This window comes from Phialemonium atrogriseum (genome assembly GCF_030411735.1).
Source record: "Phialemonium atrogriseum strain 8032-3 unplaced genomic scaffold QBC33scaffold_5, whole genome shotgun sequence".
Classification (NCBI taxonomy): Eukaryota; Fungi; Ascomycota; class Sordariomycetes; order Cephalothecales; family Cephalothecaceae; genus Phialemonium; species Phialemonium atrogriseum.
The window spans coordinates 204,131-222,818 of NW_026848142.1; the positions used below are offsets into that span (position 1 = coordinate 204,131).

Here is an 18,688-nt window from a genome sequence, read left to right on the forward strand (position 1 = left end):
GCTGTCATCCTCGGAGAAGCGAACGAAGTCGTTTCTCGAGTACAGAACATCTTCGACCAGGAGCTCCTTAGCCCTGGGGTCATAGGTGATTAGGTACAGATGTCGAGCTTTATCTTTAACGTGTGTTACCACTTTCCATGGGTTCTGCGACTCGCCAAACATCCGCCCTCTCCGTCTTCCTTGCGGACCAGGTACCCTACCTGCAGTCAATCGCGCTAGGATGTATCCTCTTCTTCCACAGATACTTCTAGCCGCAACAAATCCTAGATATATGAAAGCAGGGTGGCCTGGGGTTGGCGAAATATCACAAATAGCCGTCAGCTGGACAGTAATCAATGAGGCTGGCATTGTGTTGTTTGCTGTCTTGACCCCTTGCTAGCTAGCACCTCAAGCATATCTCGAACTTGAGAGCTGCACCAACTGCAGCCCTTATGGTGAGAAATATGGCTTCCCACGAGATGATCTCCAGCGCGTTTGTCAACTCTTACTCTAGCGGGAACTAGGAACTGGTCTATTAATTGAAGTACTGCATTTGAAGATTTGTCAGAGACCCCCCAAAGATATATTACTCTGCGCCAGCCCCTCCAGTCCGTCGCTTGACGCCTTTTTAAGGAAACCCCGTCCCGTCCTTGGTGAAAATATCGTCTGCACCGCCTGCTATGACTTGACAGAACATATTCATATACTCGTCCGCCCAGTAGAATCTAGAATCTAGAATCTCAGGAGCCTGACCATGGCAAGCCACCGACTTCTCTGCCAATAGTACCCCAAATGAGGCCCAAGAAAACCTAGATTCCAACCACATTACTGAACACCTTTGCTGCCAACTGGCTAAGAAGCCTTGCCCTGTCGTCCTGGGGCAGCTCCTATATAGCACTGTCAGCCACCGTGGCAATTTTTTACCCTTCCCCAGGTAGTCGAACCTTGGTTCGGAGGGGTACCCAGAGAGGCCGGGATGTGGAACCTTACCTGAAAGACAGAATAAACACTCTTCCCCTTCGCGTCCCTGATCGCCCCAAGCCTATTACCCGCCACGGCACCAGCCAGCAGCCCAGGCACGTTCGCGACGATGAAACCCAACGCACCCCCGCTCATGCCACCGATGACGCCCCAGAACTTACTCGTCGGCCGCCCCGTGCCCGGATCGGCCATGCCCTCTTCGCGGAGCATTTCCTCAAACACGTCGCCGAACTGCTCGTTCTCGGCCTCCTGCCGGTCCCGACCCTCGGCTCCCCGGCCGGTGAAGAAGTTCCACGCCCAGGAGTACGCGTTCTGGCCGGCGCCGGCGCCGGCGGTCGCGCTGGGAGTTTCCGCGTCCTCCTCGGCGAAGGCGTCTGGGAATGCGCCCGGCGCGGTGGACGACGACCCGCCGCCGCCGAACATCCTGCGCTGGGCGTCATACTCGCGCCGGCGGCCGTTGTCGGAGAGGGTGTAATAGGCGTCGTTGACAAGCTGGAACTTGCGCGTGCGCGACGCTCGCTCGGGCGATTCGGCGGGGACCCGGTCGGGGTGCGTCTTCAGGGCGGCTCTGCGCAAGGTGGGGGAAGGTGTTGTTAGTGCGGGGGTCTAGCATTGAGAGTGGTGGGAGGGGGTGTGTCTTACCGTTTATAGGCATCGCGGATCTGAGATACCGTAGCGGTCTCCGAGACCTCGAGGATAGCATCTGTGGCAAGAGTTAGACAATGCGCCTAACCAGTCTAAGGATCGAGGTCTGGGGACACACAGTAGTTGGGTGGGGCTCCAGTTGAAGACATCTTGATATTTGCTTTCTCGGTGACAAGCAGCGGCTTCGAGTTTCTTGTGGACTGGGGCCAAAGTTTGAAGAATATTGGAGCGAAGGAGAGATATAGCCTGGCCCATAAGGCGACAAACCGGGCAGCCGCGTGAGCTGTGGTTGTCAGCTACTGTACGACGTACGTACCCTCTAAGCGCAGAGCTGGAGGTTCCATGCCGGTCAACGTCATCATGTGGCGCTAAACCTGTGGCTTTAGAAGCTTGGACCACCGAGGGCCCGGACTCCGGACACCAACACATCCCAGTCATGCGCCATGTGGGGAGCTCCAGTGCATCTGCAAGCCCCGCCATCTGTTCCACTGGAGCCTGTCGAACAACCACTTCCCACCGCTTCCCACCACTATGTGCTATAAACCTTTGCTGTATTGAATGAGGGTTGCAATGATAGAAAAGACAGCGCTCGATTCGCGAGCTAAAGTTGAACTTAACTTTCTTTGCAAATTACTTATCTATGTGAGCTCTGGCAAGACTACGTTCCTACCTCTCAGTAAATGACCTCGTGTCACCGCTTCATTGGGCAGGGATCTTGAGATGAACCGCATCTACCTAGTATAGGGCCGTTTCATGCCGGCCTACTAGGTGCCCAACGAAACCCCGCAGAGTTTGAAAAGGGGCTGGTGAGTATCATGGGAGTGTTCACCACAAGTAGAGCTAGAATAGAGTCTGGAAGGAACGACGTAATCATCGACGACAGATTAGGTGTCGGTGTCTCTATTTCTTTGCAAGGGGGCAGGATGAAGAAGGGGCGAGGGACCTCAACTTCTATGATGGGTTGATGAGCGGTGACGACAGGAAATTGTCATTAGTACCTGCCTTAGTTACAGCAGCTACTGTTGCATTTTCCTTACACGGTATGCCAGGGAATCAGGCTCCAATAGCCTGCCCTGCCTAGACCACACCCCTCCTATAAAGTATAAAGATTGATGCCTTTAAATACCAATTTCCACGACTCCTTCATCTCTCTCCTTTCACGCCTCGCTCCAGCCCTCCAGCTGTAAACGTATCCGAAAAATAAGCTAACCGCACACGCGTGACGACCCCCTCGTGATCATTTGCCTCTCTGACTCGATTCCACCGGCTGACCCTCCTGGAACAAAGCCGGAATCGGTCCCCCCTCCCCACCCCCAACCATCTGCAAATTTAACCTCTCTTTCTTCTCTCGATATACTTCCTTCCTTTTGTTGCTTTACCCAAGAGCTTATTCAACTACCAGTACATAGCATAGTCAATATAAACCGAGTTGTTTCCCTGTCACTTACAACAACCACTCCATCGACTCTTGTTGTCGCTCTTGCCCCGCTGACATTATACGCCATTCGCTACCATATCTCCTGTGACGAAGGGGAACGGTTTCCGACTAGGCCAACACCTGCAAACGTTTCTGCCTGCATCTAACTGCAGCTAGGTATCATCGCAACAAACTTCTAGTCAAAAACCAACTACTAACAGCGAGTCCCAGACCAACTCATGATTGCCGTTCAGCCCACTATGCAGGCCCACGAGGACCTTGCGGCTTTATTCTCCAAGAACTTGACCTTGGAGCCGGCCCAACCGCCCAGGGAGGAGTCTAAAATTGTCTACGTCTCGCAGCACTATAACCATTCAAGCCACCTGGCTCGTCCATCAGCGGAGCATTCACAGCTTTCTCCCAGGCCAGCCTCGGAGCCACCACAGCGCGAGCACACCGTCGTGGAGACGGTCTTGCAGAACAATGGAGTGGACCCTTCTTGCCTATCGGTCTCCCAGCTGCAGCTCTTCAAGTCCGTCGCCGAGCCCCAGCAACTTCGGTTGATCGAGCTGTGGCGCATTTTCCCGCCGACTAACAGCAACGACAACCCGACGCTTGCCTGGAGTTTCACAACCGTCGAACAAGAGGAATCCCTTGCCCAGATGCGCTATGTGCGCAACGAACAAGGGAAGCAGGCGGAACAGATCATGAGCCTGGACGGTACCCCACTGACGCCCATCCAAGCCGGCGATGGCCGTTGGATTTCGACTCAAGGCCAGCACGACGTGACGGAGCCATACATGGCCACGGGCTACGAGGAGATGGCGAGACGGGAGTACGAGGAATCAGCTCGGCGTGCCTATGCCGCAGCAATGGAACGCCCGAAGGACGTCTACCAGCATTTCGGCACCGCCGTGGGAGGCCCGACATACAGCCACGCCACAGACCCGGTCTATAAGGCAGCCAACGCAACTGTCGATTGGATCCGACAGGCGCATATGGAAGACCAGTATGGGAGGATGATGCAGACCCGCGACGAAGAGATGTTCTGAATAGCTCTATCGATACCCTAGATAGGTACTTATGCTACTTCCATCGTGATATAAGGGTTGCTATCGCTTGGCAGACAGGCGACACCTGAGACCAAGGGATGGATGGATGGACTGGCAGGGTGGCAGGGGGATAATGAGGTTGTATTCGCATCACCGGCTCGACGGCAGCCGTCTTGTTTTTCATTGGCATGGCATTGGGTTGTTGACTTTCAGGCAGTCGGAGTTCCGGTTCATAGGCATCCTTACTCGTCGCACACCCATCCCTTATATCCCCTTATGAGGGTCAAACTGTGTGGTTGGGCTAACTACGACTTTCCTAGAGGCTTTTCTATCTTCTAACTACTTGGATCGTGCAGGTAAGTCGACCCCTGCCTGTGCTTTTGATTCCGTTCCAGCAACCCCAAACCCCTTTCAACGCATCAAGAATATGTCCCCTCTCTCTCATTACCCTCCCCAGTAAACCCCCTGATCCCACGGTAGGTAAATGAGAATGTCCCGTCGGCCTGTCTTGTGGAGTGGGCCGCCATGGCGACCCATACACCTAAGCAGCGTACTCTCAAACGCTGCCTGATAGTCAGACCCCTCAGCAATACCAACACTTTGGCTCAAACAGCAAGCTGTGCCTTGAATAAGACGAAGCGTGATTTGCGATGAGTGACCTCTTTATGATAAACACATATATAATATATACCCCGTCCTCCAGACACTTTGAATACCTCCCGCATAAGGATGTTTTGTCTACTACTTTAAGCCCAGCCACTCCGCCCATGAAATACTCGGAACACTGAGATATCCCGCCGCTCCATCGCTTCAAAAAAAGGATCTTCACCTCTTCTTCGCCTTCCGCTTCCCCGCCTTGCCCTGCTTCTGGCTGGCGCCCGTCGCCTTGGCCTTGTCCTCGGCCAGGTCGCCGACCGACTTCTCCAACAGCTCGAAATCCTCCGTCGAGCCCGTGCTCGGCGTGTGCTTGCCCGGCTCGGAGGAGGCGCCATCGTCCTCCTCGTCGTCGTCGTTCTCGTCCGGAACCTGCCTCCGGGACTCGTCACCGCTATTGCGATTGTCATTGTCGTCGCCATCGGCCTCGTCGCCGCCGTCGCGCTTGGGGAAGAGGCGGCCGACGGTCAGGCGGTAGGCCCAGATGGGCAGGCGGACGAGGGCTGTGTCGCTGATTGTCGGGCGGGCGAGTTGGTCGGGCTGCGAGGAGGGGTGAGTTGTTAGTGGGGTCTTGTCGTTACCGGGGGAAGTTGGGTGGGGGGGAGCGTGTCTCGAGAAAACTCACGTCAAGAAGGAACTCGCCCACTCTGCCGTCCTCGTCCTCCTGCTCGAGGTACACGTCGCCGAGCGAGTCGACGACCAGCACCTTTCCGTTCTCGGCGACGACGCGCTTCTTGGCGCCCGTCGGCCCGGCCCCCTGCTGCGGCAGGGTCTGGGGAGTGGCCGAGCCGGACCCGCGACCCGACGGCGACGCACCGGCGCCGCCCTTCTTGCCGCGCCGGCCGCCGGACCCCTGCGCGTCCTTGGCGGCCTCCCTCTTGGCGTCGCGCTCCTGTAGCCTGCGCATCTTGCGGTTGACGGCGATGGCGCGGCCGTTCTCGTCCTCGTAAACGGGGGGCGGGGGAGGCGGAGGGGCGGCCGCGGCGCCGGGTTGGTCGTCTACCCCCGGGATATTGATGCCCAGGTTCTCGCCCCAGGCGGCGTGCCGGGCGAAGCGGATGTAGCGCTCGACGAACTCGCGCTGGCGCTTCCAGCCCATGTACAGAGCCAGGTAGTGGGCGGCGCCGCCGGCGAACAGGAAGACGCCAGCCATGACGGTGCCGAGGCCCGGGCGGTAGCGGTTGTAGTAGTAGCCCGTGCCCTTCCAGGCCGGGAAGCCATTGGCGAGGAAGTGGTCATAGCGGGCGCGGCCGGACCCGCGGAGGATGTTGGTGACGATGGACAGCCGCGCCTGGCGGTCCGAGGCGACCTTGATGGCGGCCTTGAGCTCCGAGGAGGACGGCTGCTTGACGACGTTGGAGCCCTTCTTGGGGTCCTTCTTGGCCTTCTCCCGGGCCTTGGCCTTGGACGCCCGTGTGCGCTCTGCCGCCAGCTGCTGTCTGACCTTGTCCGGGTGCAGCGACCGCGACTTCTTGCGGTAGGCCTTGCTGATGTCGTCTTGGCTGGCGCTCGGCGGGACGCCTAGGAAGTCGTAGAACGTGACATCGGGCCCTTCATGCGTGGCGACCTCGTCGCGCAGGCGGAAAATCTCACTATCTGGATTGGGGAGGTTAGCGAAATGTGTACACAGGGGAGGCTGCTTCCTGCGTTGTGAGAGCAGATGCTGGGCGAGAGATGCTTGCCTTCTTTTGACCACGCAGAGGTAAGAGGCGTCAGGAGGGCCAAGAGGCCAATTGAGAGAGCTGAGAACCTCATGGTTGCATGCCCGGTCTCGTACCAGGAAAGTTCGTTTTCTCTTTTTTCCCTTATTTTTTTTCCCCGAAGGCGTTGAGCCTTGCGAAGTTGGGGGTGGAGCAAGGGGTTGCGCCGCAGCAGCGTGAAACTACTGAGGCCAGCTGGCAATGGGCTAGCTCCCTTGTCAGTTTAATTGATTATCCTTTTACCAATTTAACGAGGTGAAACTTGAATTTTACTTTCTTTACGATATGTTATTTATAACTCGATGGGAACCTCATCTATCCTAGTGGCCTTTGTGACTTAATTAGTGCTGATGTTGCGTTCCCTCCCAGACCCGATCCAAGTCGAGGCTTCTGATAAAGCAGAAACCGAGTATACCATGAGTTTCGCTTGAAGATGATTGAGAGACACTGAAAAACAATTCTCATCTCGACAACTTTGATTAGGCCTCCTCCTAACAACCCACCTTAACTTTGCACCGTATTCATTGAAGAAGGCTGTCCATGGTTGACCATGAAATGCCAAGCAATACATAACTCTTTTGCCAACTGGGATTCACTGTCAGAGAGGCTGGGACGGAGTTCGATATGCCGCGATCCGGTGAGATGCAGAGAAAGACGCCCAGTACTACTACTGCAGGCAGGAGGGACCAGACATTTACAATGCGAGTTTGGGCTGTCTCGCTGCCGTCCAGTCCGAGTTGCAGCTCGCAAAGAGAAAGATATCGCGGGCCATAGTGTCGGGCGGGAACTGGCCAACCAAGCATCTCCGCTGGGTCTAATATAGTTGGTATTATGGGTTCGGGCAGCGGTCAGAATTCCTTTGGAAGCAATGAAAGGCCTGATGATGACTTGGCTAGCTCTGATGCGGACCAGCGTGCACCTGCCTTGCTTCCGGCCAGCCATTCTCCACAACCTAACTGCGGTGACCAAGTGAAAAGGAAGCAGACACGGACTCCCCCTCTGCCCTTTAAAGCTTACCAATTCTCCTTTTCTAACTTGACAACCCCTTGCTCCCTCAACCTTCCAACAACATCTTACCGGCATTGAGTATTTCTATCATCGTGGCCAGCCTTCCCATGACTCGTCAGTGGTCGTCGGAAGGGAGGACCAGCTGAGGGAGTGATTAGAGTGGGGTCTGACTGACCCGAGATAAGACATCCAGGGGGATTGTCCGAGGTGATCCCAACTTATCGGGGTTAGCGGATACGTTCATCAGATCTACCCCTGGCAACGAAGCAAATCAATTCAAAGTCTTTTCACGACCAGCACTTCGCCAGATTTCACAGAGGACACGCCCTGCAACAGCATCTTTCAGAGCTCTGAACCTATATTCAAAGTCACACCCACTCTGTAAGCCAGCCTTTCTCCCTGATCGCGCCCAATTGCTCCTCAAAGAGCCTAATTTCCATTCACTCTTTCTCCGGTAAAGTTACTTTTTGACTCCGTTGCCAGATTTCTAACTTCTGTTCCGCCCTTTCTACAGCTACCTAAACAAGGCCCACCTTACGCGTTGCCCGCTCCTCTACCACCTCCAGCTTCCTGCCAAACCTCAAAAGCATCCAAAATGGCCCGTATACAGATCCCCCTCGACGTTCTGGCTTCTCGCCTGAACCTCCAGGACCGTCTTGCCAGCATGCGCTCCGGATCCATTGCCAACAGGTTCTCCAACCTACGTCCCTTCTCCGAGTTCTTCGATTTCAAGCGCCTGTCCAAGCCTGTCAACTTTTCCGAGGCCCAGTCGCGCGTCAATTACAACCTTTCCTACTTCTCCAGCAACTATGCCGTGGTATTCGTCATGCTCTGCATCTACGCTCTCCTCACCAACCCAAGGCTGCTGTTCGACATCATCTTTGTCGTCGTCGGCATGTGGATGATCGGGAAGCTCGAGGGCCGCGACCTCGAGATTGGCAGCCACCGCTTCACAACATCGCAGCTCTACACGGCACTCTACGTCATTGCGATCCCGATCGCCCTGATTTCTTCGCCTTTGACCACCGTCCTGTGGCTCATCGGCGCCAGCGGCGTGGTCATCCTCGGCCACGCCTCCATGATGGATAAGCCTATCGACGAGGCTTTTTCCGGGGAGGCGGTCTAGGTGGTCGGCCGCGAGCTCCCAAATATGCGCCCCCTTGGGGAAGACCATCGAGGCGCGTGCGGCGGAGGAATGGCGCATTTGAGGACGGCAGCGTTCGTGATGTGTGGAATACGCGGCAGCGCCTCGTGGAGGAATTGGATAGTGAGGAGGACACTGATACACAGGGCGTTGGGTTGGCTTCTTCATCGGGTAATGCAAGGTTCGCTAGCGATCCGCTTCGTTTTACGGGTATGGATTTGGGCGACGGTGGTAGTATTCGGTCTCGCAGGAGTTATGTTCATCAACAGGGCGAGGACGAGGACGATGGCACTTCGGAGGACGACGACTCGGAACAGGACTCAGACTTGGACGATGGTGGCGATGATGACGATCAGGTACAACTGGCACTGAGGGATAAAGAAGAGGCTCTGGTGGAAGCCGCGCTGGCTCGGATACGGCGGGCCCAAGCCAAAGGCAAGAAAGACGTGAAGCTGAGCAAGGGGGAACTGGCGGCGCTGGAGCGGAGAAGAGAGCGCCTAAACGCGGAAAACAGCCGGAGAAAACGGAAGGAGAAGGAGCCACGAATCGCCGTTCCTCTCTCACATCTCGAGCCAACTTCTCTTTCTGGTCCTGAACCCCCAGGAGCCTTTGGTGCGGACCAGGAGCATACAAACTACCCGCCAATGGGTTACTTCCCGCCTCCGTCGGGTTCTCGCACTCGGCCTCGTTCCGGAACATCGTCGTCTCAGCGGCCACCCAGTCGCAATCCAAATGTGGATCGCTCCCGGGCCTCCTCTCCCTTTCGATACTCCTACGTGCAGCCCCCGGATTTCCATCCTTCTACCCGTCACGCCTCTGATCCCGCGGTTGGACCCCGCTCTATGGGCCCCCCTTCACACGAGGAGGATTGGCCTCCGGGCTTGCGTCCTGGCTCACGCCAATCACAGGCTGGCGTTGACCCATTCCTCTATATGACCGGGGGCTCTCGGGTACCCAGCTATAATTCCAGGCCTGCAGCTCCACGCCGTCATGGTTCGGGGTCAGCCGGGGACAGGGGTGTCTATATGTATGGCCCGGGACCGGGTGCATTTCCTCGTGAGACGACTTCTACTGGCGCAAGCAGGCGGATGAGCCCCGAAGAGTCTAGCGACGAGACGGCAAGCGAGGACGACGGGGAGCAGAGCCCGAAAGGCAGCCCCCGTCAAGGAGCTCGGCCCGGCGTCGGTGGGGCAGACACGCGCAGCAAGAGAGGCCGGCGCCGAGACGACGTCATCATCGTCGAGGATCCGCCCGAGCCGGAGCCGGAAGCGGAGCCGCGGCGCCAGAGAGAATCTGACCGCGAGCATTCTAGCCAACGAGGCCCGAAGAAGGCCCCAGCGACCGGTTCTCCCACGAAACGCAAGCCCGTGCCGAGTGGGGGTTCCAAAAGGCGGAAAGGGAAATGAGCGTTAGTTGCCCAAACTAGAGTCGAAGTCTGAGAGTGCTGTCGTCCAAGTATTGTTCTGTTGGTGAAAGTGGTTGATTGCGAGAGTCTGAAGATACCCAAGCCCAAGTCTAAGGATCATAGAAAAAAGGCTGACGCCCCTGTTTTATTGTATTGCACTGGTAGACTAGTATCGGTTTTTAATAATGCATTCTTTCCTGACAAGTTAAGAGTTACGACAAATCTTGCCATTTTCTAACGGTTCAGTTATTGCGTTGATTGTATCCGGTTTCTGGATAATTTTGTCTCAGATTCTGTCTCTAGATAACCTACATTGTGCACACAAGTCATATCTCCCCCAGGGAGGATCAGTATCAGAAACTATGAAACCAGTCTCCGGGAGCGCCGAATGAAAGAAATGCACACCACACAAAACAAAAAACATAACCACAGTCAATCGATCTCCCCTTTATGTTAGCCCATCCCGGACCTAGATGAACATCTTAGCAACCCCCATCAGGCTATCCCCCCACCCGGCCCCTCTCCCTCCCCCTCCCCCTCCTCCACCCCCATACCCATACCCATATCCATCCCTCTCCACCCTCTTCCTCTCCCACTGCAACCCCCCATCCCTCCCCCTCTCGATGCTCGCCGACGCCGTTCCGAACCCCGCGGCGGCGGCCCCGCCGGCCAGGCGCACGGCCTCACCGACGAGGCCCGACGGGCCCGAGGCGGCGGACCCGGCGCGGGCGGCGAGGCCGAGCAGGCGCTCGAGGCCCGCGGGCAGGCGGAGGCCGAAGCGGGCGAGTAGGGCCGTCAGCGCGCCGCCCGTGATTAGCGGCATTAGTACTAGCACGAAGACCTTGGCCGGGTGCCGCTTGGCGTAGTGCACCAGGTCGCGGAGGAGGCGCTTCAGGCGCCGGTAGGCCCGGTGGACGAAGTTGGGCCGGGAAGAGCGCTTGTAGTAGGAGGGTCGGCCTGGAGGGGGGGGGGTTAGTCTTCTGGAGGATGGACTTGATGGGTTTGGGGGAGGGGAGGAAAGAGACTCACTGAAGCCGAAGAAGCTGCTCCTGCTTGCGCTGGGCAGGCTGAAGAAGGAAGCCCGGCTGCTGTTGTGCTTGTGGTTGTCGCCGCCGCCGAAGATGGAGGCGATGCCGTGCGACTGCGAGTGCGACTGCGAGTGGGAGTGTGAATGACGGTGCCTGCTGGGAGAGGGGGAGCGCGACTTGTGGTGGCGATGCTTGTGGTGCTTCGAGCCATGGTGCGAGTGCGAGGTGCGGCCTGAGACGACCGAGGCGGCGTCGTCGAGCAGACCCATCTTGCCGTTGTCGTTTTCGGCGATTTAGACCTTGCAGCAGCAGCAGAAGCAGCAGAAGCAGCAAGACTTCGTCGAAGATGGGAATTGGATCAGTGTCGACAACTGCAGAGGAGCAGCCTTGCGCAACTTGAAAGTGAAGCTTCGCGATAAGGCCGATTTGCTAATCTGCTTGCGATTTGTCCATTTGGAAGAGATGTCTCTGCATTGCGAAGATCGCTGCGGATTGGACGAAGCTGCAGCTTGGGAGCCCACTGCCAGCCCCCTCACCGCAAGAAACTGAAAAATCGCGAGGCTGGGGGATCTCCGACAAGACCCTTGTCACACAAACTTGGCGCTCTGGCAACTGTCGGTGGCTGTTGATTTCTCAAAAAATGGCTTGTAGATCATTTAATCGGTCAGTGTGTAGTCGGTACTTATGGATCACTGACTTGAAGGTTTCTTCAATCTACAATGCCCGATGTCCGAGAAGCGTGGTTGATCAAGCTGGGCAAGAAGTAGAGCTTCTTGTACATAGAAATACAAATTACGAATCTCGAGCAGGAAGCAAGTCTCAAAGGCATATCAGGGTTACTACAACGAAGGAGAATATTATCTTCCTAATCCTCAACTGCTTTCTACACTACAAGTCGCTGAACGTAACTTGCCTCGGTAATCACATGAGACTGCTCCTCCCCCCTATCTCCATGCTCCCCTGCCCATCCCTCATCTCCCCGCTCCTCCCGACGACGAACTCGTGATATATCCTCCCCAGCCGCCTCCTCTCGTCCGCGCTGATGCTGGCCCTCGTGTCCTCCAGCGCCGCGGCCAGGTGCTTCCAGCCGATCACGACCTTTCTGTTTTGCTGCTTCTCCTGCTGCCCCTTCTCAGAGGAGGCTCCGCGACCACCTGCGGTCTCAGCATGGCCCTGCTTTGCCCTCTTGCGCGCGAGCTTGATGCCCTCCAGCTTCGCCGAGATGGCGGCCTGTTCGGCGAGCTCCGACGACCGGCTCGCCCCCGACCTGGCGCGGCGCTGGGCATCGGCCTTGGACTCCTCCTGGCCGTATCTGAACTGGACGAAGTTGCGAGCCGGGGCGCCGTCGGCGGGCTTCTTGGCCTTGTACCGGCGGCCGTTGGGATCCCCCGCCCCGTCCGCGGCGTCGTGGTGGCTCAGGGCGTCGTGGATGGCCTCTAGCTGCGCGTTCGAGACCAGGGCTTGGAGGTCGGCGCCGGTGAAGCCTTCCGTTCGCCGGCCGAGCTCGACCAGATCGTCCTCCGAATCGAGGACCTCGTCGCTGACCCTGGCCGTCTTGGCGAGCGCCTTGAGTATGTCGATGCGATCTTCGAGGCCCGGGAAGTCACAGAGGAGCGACTTATCTAGACGTCCGGGCCGCAGCAGTGCCGGATCGATGAGATCCGGCCGGGACGTAGCCGCCAAGACGTAGACTCCGGACAGCCCCTCCGCGCCATCCATCTGAGTGAGGAGCTGATTGACTACCCGATCCGTGACGCCTGTAGAATCATGGCCTCGCTTGGGCGCGATGGAATCGAACTCGTCGAAGAAAAGGACGCAAGGCCTTGCCGCTTGGGCGCGCTCAAACAGGTCTCGTACGCTCTTCTCGGACGCGCCGATGTATTTGTTCAGGATCTCCGGGCCCTTTACGCTGATGAAGTTGAGGCCGCATTCCCCCGCTACCGCGCTGGCGAGCAAAGTCTTGCCGCATCCGGGATACCCGTAGAGTAGAAGTCCAGACCGCAGCCTTAAGGGGCATTGGGCAAAGATTGGCGCGTATTTGGTGGGGTATTGCAATGTCTCCAGCAGAACCTTTCGCGTCTCTTGTAGACCACCTATCGAATCGAAGGTAGTAGTCGAACTCTGAAGAGTGACATTTCGCAACGAAGCTGGGGTAAACCCCACCAGGGCTTTATCAAAATCGGCGCGACCAAGCTGCACAGGCAAATCTTGGCCGAAGTCAACGTCCCCGACCGTGCGTATTAGGGCCTCGTTGCGGGCTCTTGCAACGAGCGACTTGATGTCTCCGGGCATGTACCCATCGGTCTGGCCCGCAACATCCAGGAAATCTAGGTCTGTATCGATCAGGAATCCCGCAGCAGGTGTCGGGGATTTCGGGTCTTTCGATTGGCTTGAGCCGTCCATCCACGCATCCCCGTCATCGCCGGTTGATGTTCCGTCTGCAGTGGTTGGACGGCTACTGACAGACTGTGCTGGTCTCGGCTCCAAGGGCGCGACGGAATTCTGCTTGGTAATGGCTTCCATGATCCGCCTCCGAACCTCCTTGTCTGGAGCGTGCAGGTCGACAATCTCCCGAACTACATGCCCACCAACTAAAACATTATGGAGCGAGTCCTTTCCCTGGCATGTGGCCAAGAGGACAACGTTCTGGTCTTTCCCACAGTGCTGTCTCACAATAGAGGAGATGGCCTCGCTGATCTGTCGGCTGCGGCCATTCTCGTTCCCGACCTGCAGTTCCGTCTCTGCTGGACAGAGTCTGTCAAGGTCGTCTAAGATCACGATCGACCGGCCCCCAAGCCTGGCCCCCCAACTCGCCGCCATAAAGAGGCGGGTTAGGGTGTTCTTGATGGTAGAGATCCTGCTTTCATCGTTGACGAGCATCGTGCACGGGAAGTACGTAGTGTGACAGAGCTGATCGACTCGAAGTTTGTGTGCAACCGCTTGTGCCACCGACGTTTTGCCAGATCCAAGCCCCCCCGTTAAGAGGACGGAAGACATGTGAGCAAGGTGAGACTCGAGCTCTTGAAGAAGAGAATCAATGCCGACAAGCACCGAGTCGGCCGGAGGATGCGGTGGCATCGGCATACCCGGGCCAGAGGGAGCGGGCCAAGCGATTGGTGGTTGAACCTCCACTGGAAGATGCCAATCTGAGCCAAGGATCCAACTGACTACATCCTTGCTCGAAGTCTGCGTGGACGATGGAACCGGCGGGTCGAATTTCACGATCCCGCCCTCCCATCCGCGACGGTATTCCAGGCCGTCATGCACTCCTAGAACCTGACCATCCGTGAGTGGGCCGTATAGCAGTCCTCGGGAGTTCGCGCCGTATATGTGCTGGATTCGCTTCGCAGCTTCTTCCCGCTCAGTCTTGGACTCGCCGCCAAACTTCAGTCCAGCGGAGGAGACCGCGTCTTGTGCTATAAAGGGGTAGATTTTCAGGCGTCGAATAGTATCCCGCGATGTCCCATCAGAGTCCAGGAGGGGCTTGCGAGGAAGCTGCTCGGGAGCTGGCTCTAGTTTGACCACTCCACCGACCATTCCCTGACAAGCCAAAGCCGCGCACAGCGGCGCTGACAGGGCTACGGCCTGGCCGTTCGGCGGCTCATCCCATGGCCGAAGTCGGGCGACCACTTTCCGACAAGGTTTCGGCCCGTCTGTCTCCAAATTTTGCTGTTGATTTTGCGGTTCAATCGGCTCTTCCAAGCCTACCGGCCTCAGTACACTCACAGTGACCCAGTTCAAGCCTTTGAACTCTTGGGAGAAGCGGATATCGCGATCCACCCAGACGCTCAGATCATCACCTGCATCCTCGCTGTCGAACCATTCTTGACAGACTGTCTTGGTAACCCCTCTCAAAAACAAGGTTGCCTTGCGTTCCTCCCGTGCGCTCTTATTCCTCACGGTACTCGTATTGCTTTTGTAGCTTTTCCTCGATGTGCTGGCTACACTCTTGCTATCGCGGTTACTCCTTGACGGCTTTGTCCTCGTCTTCGGCGCAACAATGACTTCGGCGTCGGGAGCAATCTTCGCAAATGGCGAGTCAGAAGGTAGCGGTGGCTCGAGCGAGAGGATCTTGACATTGGCTGTTGAGGTCGGCGAGAGGTGAAGCGTTAATGGATGCGGGCTAGCTTTAATCCCTGGCCCAGGCACGTATGCCGGGTTAGGCAGGGCACGTATCTGGGAGAGCATGTTGATTTCCAGGAATGTGGCGTGCAGCTCGATGATCTCCCAGTCTTCCGGCGTGAGAGGCTCGATATTGACCGTGTGCGCCATGGGCGGATCGAGATGAATGATAGCCATGACCTTCTGTCCATCCTGAATCCCCAACGTAGCTGCCAGGGTCGCGTCGATTTCCACAAGAGGGACTTCCTTGTCCCGGTTGCCCAAGTTTCCTCTTGAACCATTGATTCCATCACGGCCGACCAGCGGTGCTACTCTTCGCTTGCTGGGCATTCCCGTCCAACCGAGAAAGACCGACTTCTGACTCGACGCACCCTTGGAGTTTGGGCTCTCCGGGGAGACTGGAGGGCGGTAGTTAAGCTCGACAACGACATTTTGGGCCGGCTGAACCACATGTCAATGCCTAGGACCAGGGCGACAGGAAAATAGGGGGAAGGGACTTACAGTATTCACATTTACGAGCAAGGAAACGAGCGTTGAAGGCAGGTTCGCAAGACAATTCTTCAAATGCACCAACGATATTTCGGCTGCCGTCGACTGCGCATTCCTTCTTGGGGCCATCTTATCGGTCTGGAGGTTGGAAGTCGCCTGAATTCATGTTGGTGGTTTGTAGGAGACGCTGTTTGGAAGCCATCTTTTGGAGCTTGATCGCAGCCGGGGCAATTGGACGAGCATGTGCCGAGGCATATGTTTGGACGGACCCCGCTGGTTGAAGCCACACTTGAGACCTTGATCCTCAGCCACAATCTTTAGCTCGTTGCCCAGCTTTGAATCCAATGCCTTTTAATTGGACCCTCAAAACCCGACCTCAACATCGTGAACTCGATAGAACTCGATCATAGCTACACGTTTGCCAAGTCAATTGGGACAATCGATGGGCAAAGCCTGTCCCTGCGACCCAATCCGACCACACGACGACATTAATCAACCGCATACCTTCTAATGACGCCCATATAGCAGGACAACTGCCTTCATACGAAAGGGGCATCCTGCCTGCCACCTCCTCACGCCTCGGGATGCCTCCACGACCAGCGTCACAATGCTGCCGAGTCCTCCAGCACCCGATTTTGTCATCGCGAGATGGTATCTGGGTAACAGACGCTTTATTGGCGAGCACTTTTGACCGCTACTGCTTGGTCTCTAAGCAGCTGAGGCGAAAGACTGGCAACGTCCCAGGGCCGCTCGAGAGCAGGCGTCGACTGGGAAAGCGTCAGATGGGGGATCTAAATGTCGTTCAATCGACGCCCTCGCTTCCAGCATGGGCCCTTCAGAACTCGATGGATCTCTCCAAATGGCATTGGGAACCTCCGACGCGCCTGCCCGCTACAGGCGAGAAGCCTGAACGTGCCTTGCCTGCTTGGTTGAGGGAATGGGCGCCTACGGATCTCGAAGAACAAGCGCCACAGCCTACACGAAGCCGTAACACGACATCTGTGCAAGCCCCTTCGATCTTGGCAGAATTGGATTCTTTTCGAGTGTCCATCCTCGCAGTCTCACCTAACGCTATGGCCCCGGAGTACAGGGAGCTATGCAAACGACTAGAGAAACAAATATCTCTCGGACAGGTAGCAAGCGACGAGTTGGATAATGCACTCCAAGCCCTGTTCGAAGCCCTAGACGCACGGTCTGGGAATGTGCCCGACACATCAGTCCTCTCCATCGCCCTCTGCTCCGCCGTTATCAATGGTATTAAGACGTCGAGAGTGCTGGTACCGTCCGACTTCGGCAGTTCCTTCTGGGCCAAGTTGTTGGCACAGATGGCTAAGCTGCCAGCCAACGATGACCTGTGCAAGCTCTTCGAACTTACTATGGATACTCTTCCCACCGGCTACCATGGAAAATTGTCAAACGGGGTTCTGTCTGTTCTCGACACTTTCTACACATCATGGTCAGGCACGGATAATTGGGATTCTTCTTTGGTTGCGCGCTCCTTGCAAACTGCAACAGAAGCGAATGACCGTTTCCAAGCCATCCTAGCTGAGGCAATGGACTCGACCGCAAACAACACGGAACTTGCAAAATGTCTGCTCCAACGAGCCAACGAGGTCCACCAGACGTGTCGCGACGCAATTAATTCTGCCACCAACGCCATTTCTTCACATCAAAGACAAGTCCAGGCGGTTTCCAGAGCATTATCAGGGATGGACCCTAAGCGGCGGTTGTTTGCTGCCGCGAATCAACGCTTGTCGAACCGGCCCCTTCTTTCTCCTGAGGCGTGCCACCAACTGCGGTATAACTGGCTTTCGGTCTTATCTCGATTGCCTCGTATCAGCCAAGACGCCCTGCTCGAGGCGCACAAAATCCTTTGCAGCGAGCCAACGGTACACCCGGTCTTGTTGACCAACACCGAGATATGCCGGCTTCTAATTTCCCACTGGGCTAGCCGGGGAAGGCTGACGAGTCCTCAACGATTTGAGCATCTCGTCGAACGTTTGTGCGCTGGACACGATTCTGCTGGCTTCGCAGCACTCACATACGCCCTGTCTCTCGAGGAGAAGGATCGGAGGTGGCTCATTGACGGCCTGTGCAAATTCCTGAAGCAGGTTGGGCGGCTGGCGGAACTGCCTAGCTCGTTTGAAAAGCTTGGGGAACTCGAGCGGCTGCCCGTACGCCTGCTCGAGAGGCTTGCTACCGCATCCGACGATCACAAGGTGGCCATTGGGCTTCACGACGCATATGTCAGTAGTCAATCCGGGCCAGGCGGGTCGGATTGGAACCCCCGCACGTGGTGGAAGTATCTCGACGCAATGCTCATGGACCCAGCCGTCAGCCCAGCCAGGCTGTGGAAGATCCTAGGCATTAAATTCTATGAGGACATGGGGAGGAAACACGAGCCGCGGCGGACCAAGCAGCGTTGCAGCTACGGAGAGGAAAGCGCCGCAATTGTGGCGAGCCTTGCTGTGAGGTTTGCCTATGCAGCCCATCTGGGGAACCGGGTGGCTTACCGGCATGTTTCACAGTGTGTCGTGTTTCTGGAGAAGTATACGAAGAATGTGCCCCCGTCCGTCCTCCAGGCGCTCTACCACGTCGTCTCGAGAGACTTGGCCGAGGGGCGCCCGGCGAGGACGGCACGTCTGCAGTGGTTCTTGCGGATTGTCGAGAGGCAGTGTGGTGGGCAGATGGCGGGTGAGTGCGGGCTCTTACTACAGCAATGGCGGCACCTGGCGTTACGTATGAGAGAGACAGCAGCCCTGCGCTAGTTTCACGGCAGGAACCCCGAGTGCATGAACCAGAGTTCGCGCCCGGGCTGGCCAGTGCCTACGGGGAGGGGACCTGGTTCCATTCCATGTTGATACTTCTAGGTAGCTTCTAGCCCCAATGTAGATTGGAATCCATGGCCTTGTCACAGAAGTTACGCGCAAATGTTGGCATGGAAGCCTCGTATCAGCAAGAATCCAATGGTCTGGCTGCAGGGTTGCTCATTAGGGAAGGTGATGGATAGGCCAGGAAGCACAGACGAAACAACGCAGTTACACAATGGCTGCCGGCTGCCTTC

General features: G+C 56.7%; 8 protein-coding genes across 8 annotated transcripts; 4 read left to right on the forward strand and 4 right to left on the reverse strand.

Moving 5' to 3' along the window:
* Window positions 1-568: 568 nt before the first annotated feature.
* QBC33DRAFT_300995 (DnaJ chaperone) lies at window positions 569-1,932 on the reverse strand. Its single transcript, XM_060423401.1, has 4 exons — window positions 1,724-1,932; window positions 1,603-1,663; window positions 970-1,528; window positions 569-866 (listed from the first exon to the last, which is right to left on the reverse strand). Exons 1-4 carry the CDS (start codon window positions 1,752-1,754, stop codon window positions 789-791), a joined length of 729 nt encoding a protein of 242 aa, XP_060286061.1. The 5' UTR covers window positions 1,755-1,932; the 3' UTR covers window positions 569-788.
* Window positions 1,933-3,282: 1,350 nt separating this feature from the next.
* QBC33DRAFT_556272 (uncharacterized protein) lies at window positions 3,283-4,074 on the forward strand (the record flags this gene model as incomplete). Its single annotated transcript, XM_060429711.1, has 1 exon — window positions 3,283-4,074. One exon carries the CDS (start codon window positions 3,283-3,285, stop codon window positions 4,072-4,074), a length of 792 nt encoding a protein of 263 aa, XP_060286062.1.
* Window positions 4,075-4,581: 507 nt separating this feature from the next.
* Window positions 4,582-6,671, reverse strand: QBC33DRAFT_301064 (uncharacterized protein). Its single transcript, XM_060423403.1, has 3 exons — window positions 6,411-6,671; window positions 5,354-6,324; window positions 4,582-5,268 (listed from the first exon to the last, which is right to left on the reverse strand). Exons 1-3 carry the CDS (start codon window positions 6,481-6,483, stop codon window positions 4,900-4,902), a joined length of 1,413 nt encoding a protein of 470 aa, XP_060286063.1. The 5' UTR covers window positions 6,484-6,671; the 3' UTR covers window positions 4,582-4,899.
* Window positions 6,672-7,720: 1,049 nt separating this feature from the next.
* QBC33DRAFT_301079 (putative prenylated rab) lies at window positions 7,721-8,677 on the forward strand. Its single transcript, XM_060423404.1, has 2 exons — window positions 7,721-7,817; window positions 7,920-8,677. The coding sequence occupies exon 2, from the start codon at window positions 8,032-8,034 to the stop codon at window positions 8,560-8,562; it is 531 nt and encodes a 176-aa protein (XP_060286064.1). The 5' UTR covers window positions 7,721-7,817; window positions 7,920-8,031; the 3' UTR covers window positions 8,563-8,677.
* Window positions 8,678-10,222, forward strand: QBC33DRAFT_301033 (uncharacterized protein). Its single transcript, XM_060423402.1, has one exon. The coding sequence runs from the start codon at window positions 8,793-8,795 to the stop codon at window positions 9,984-9,986; it is 1,194 nt and encodes a 397-aa protein (XP_060286065.1). The 5' UTR covers window positions 8,678-8,792; the 3' UTR covers window positions 9,987-10,222.
* On the reverse strand, window positions 10,015-11,608 carry QBC33DRAFT_602608 (uncharacterized protein). The gene is made up of 2 exons (XM_060432156.1): window positions 11,015-11,608; window positions 10,015-10,942 (listed from the first exon to the last, which is right to left on the reverse strand). Exons 1-2 carry the CDS (start codon window positions 11,280-11,282, stop codon window positions 10,455-10,457), a joined length of 756 nt encoding a protein of 251 aa, XP_060286066.1. The 5' UTR covers window positions 11,283-11,608; the 3' UTR covers window positions 10,015-10,454.
* Window positions 11,609-11,934: 326 nt separating this feature from the next.
* On the reverse strand, window positions 11,935-15,857 carry QBC33DRAFT_609336 (P-loop containing nucleoside triphosphate hydrolase protein; the record flags this gene model as incomplete). Its single annotated transcript, XM_060432383.1, has 2 exons — window positions 15,637-15,857; window positions 11,935-15,576 (listed from the first exon to the last, which is right to left on the reverse strand). Exons 1-2 carry the CDS (start codon window positions 15,751-15,753, stop codon window positions 11,935-11,937), a joined length of 3,759 nt encoding a protein of 1,252 aa, XP_060286067.1. The 5' UTR covers window positions 15,754-15,857.
* Window positions 15,858-15,966: 109 nt separating this feature from the next.
* QBC33DRAFT_529361 (uncharacterized protein) lies at window positions 15,967-18,683 on the forward strand. The gene has a single exon (XM_060427142.1). The coding sequence runs from the start codon at window positions 16,209-16,211 to the stop codon at window positions 18,390-18,392; it is 2,184 nt and encodes a 727-aa protein (XP_060286068.1). The 5' UTR covers window positions 15,967-16,208; the 3' UTR covers window positions 18,393-18,683.
* Window positions 18,684-18,688: the final 5 nt, after the last annotated feature.

Bases quoted from the DNA above. Each gene is read 5' to 3' on its own strand.
- QBC33DRAFT_300995 (XM_060423401.1), bottom strand. From the start codon at position 1,754: ATGTCTTCAACTGGAGCCCCACCCAACTACT. The intron at 1,664-1,723 runs GTGTGTCCCCAG...CTCTTGCCACAG, and splicing joins TGGAGCCCCACCCAACTACT to ATGCTATCCTCGAGGTCTCG. The intron at 1,529-1,602 runs GTAAGACACACC...CACCTTGCGCAG, and splicing joins ATCCGCGATGCCTATAAACG to AGCCGCCCTGAAGACGCACC.
- QBC33DRAFT_301064 (XM_060423403.1), bottom strand. From the start codon at position 6,483: ATGAGGTTCTCAGCTCTCTCAATTGGCCTCTTGGCCCTCCTGACGCCT. The intron at 6,325-6,410 runs GCAAGCATCTCT...TCCCCAATCCAG, and splicing joins CTCTGCGTGGTCAAAAGAAG to ATAGTGAGATTTTCCGCCTG. The intron at 5,269-5,353 runs GTGAGTTTTCTC...CCCTCCTCGCAG, and splicing joins TGGGCGAGTTCCTTCTTGAC to CCCGACCAACTCGCCCGCCC.
- QBC33DRAFT_301079 (XM_060423404.1), top strand. From the start codon at position 8,032: ATGGCCCGTATACAGATCCCCCTCGACGTTCTGGCTTCTCGCCTGAAC.
- QBC33DRAFT_301033 (XM_060423402.1), top strand. From the start codon at position 8,793: ATGGATTTGGGCGACGGTGGTAGTATTCGGTCTCGCAGGAGTTATGTT.
- QBC33DRAFT_602608 (XM_060432156.1), bottom strand. From the start codon at position 11,282: ATGGGTCTGCTCGACGACGCCGCCTCGGTCGTCTCAGGCCGCACCTCG. The intron at 10,943-11,014 runs GTGAGTCTCTTT...CCCCCCCTCCAG, and splicing joins GAGCAGCTTCTTCGGCTTCA to GCCGACCCTCCTACTACAAG.
- QBC33DRAFT_529361 (XM_060427142.1), top strand. From the start codon at position 16,209: ATGCCTCCACGACCAGCGTCACAATGCTGCCGAGTCCTCCAGCACCCG.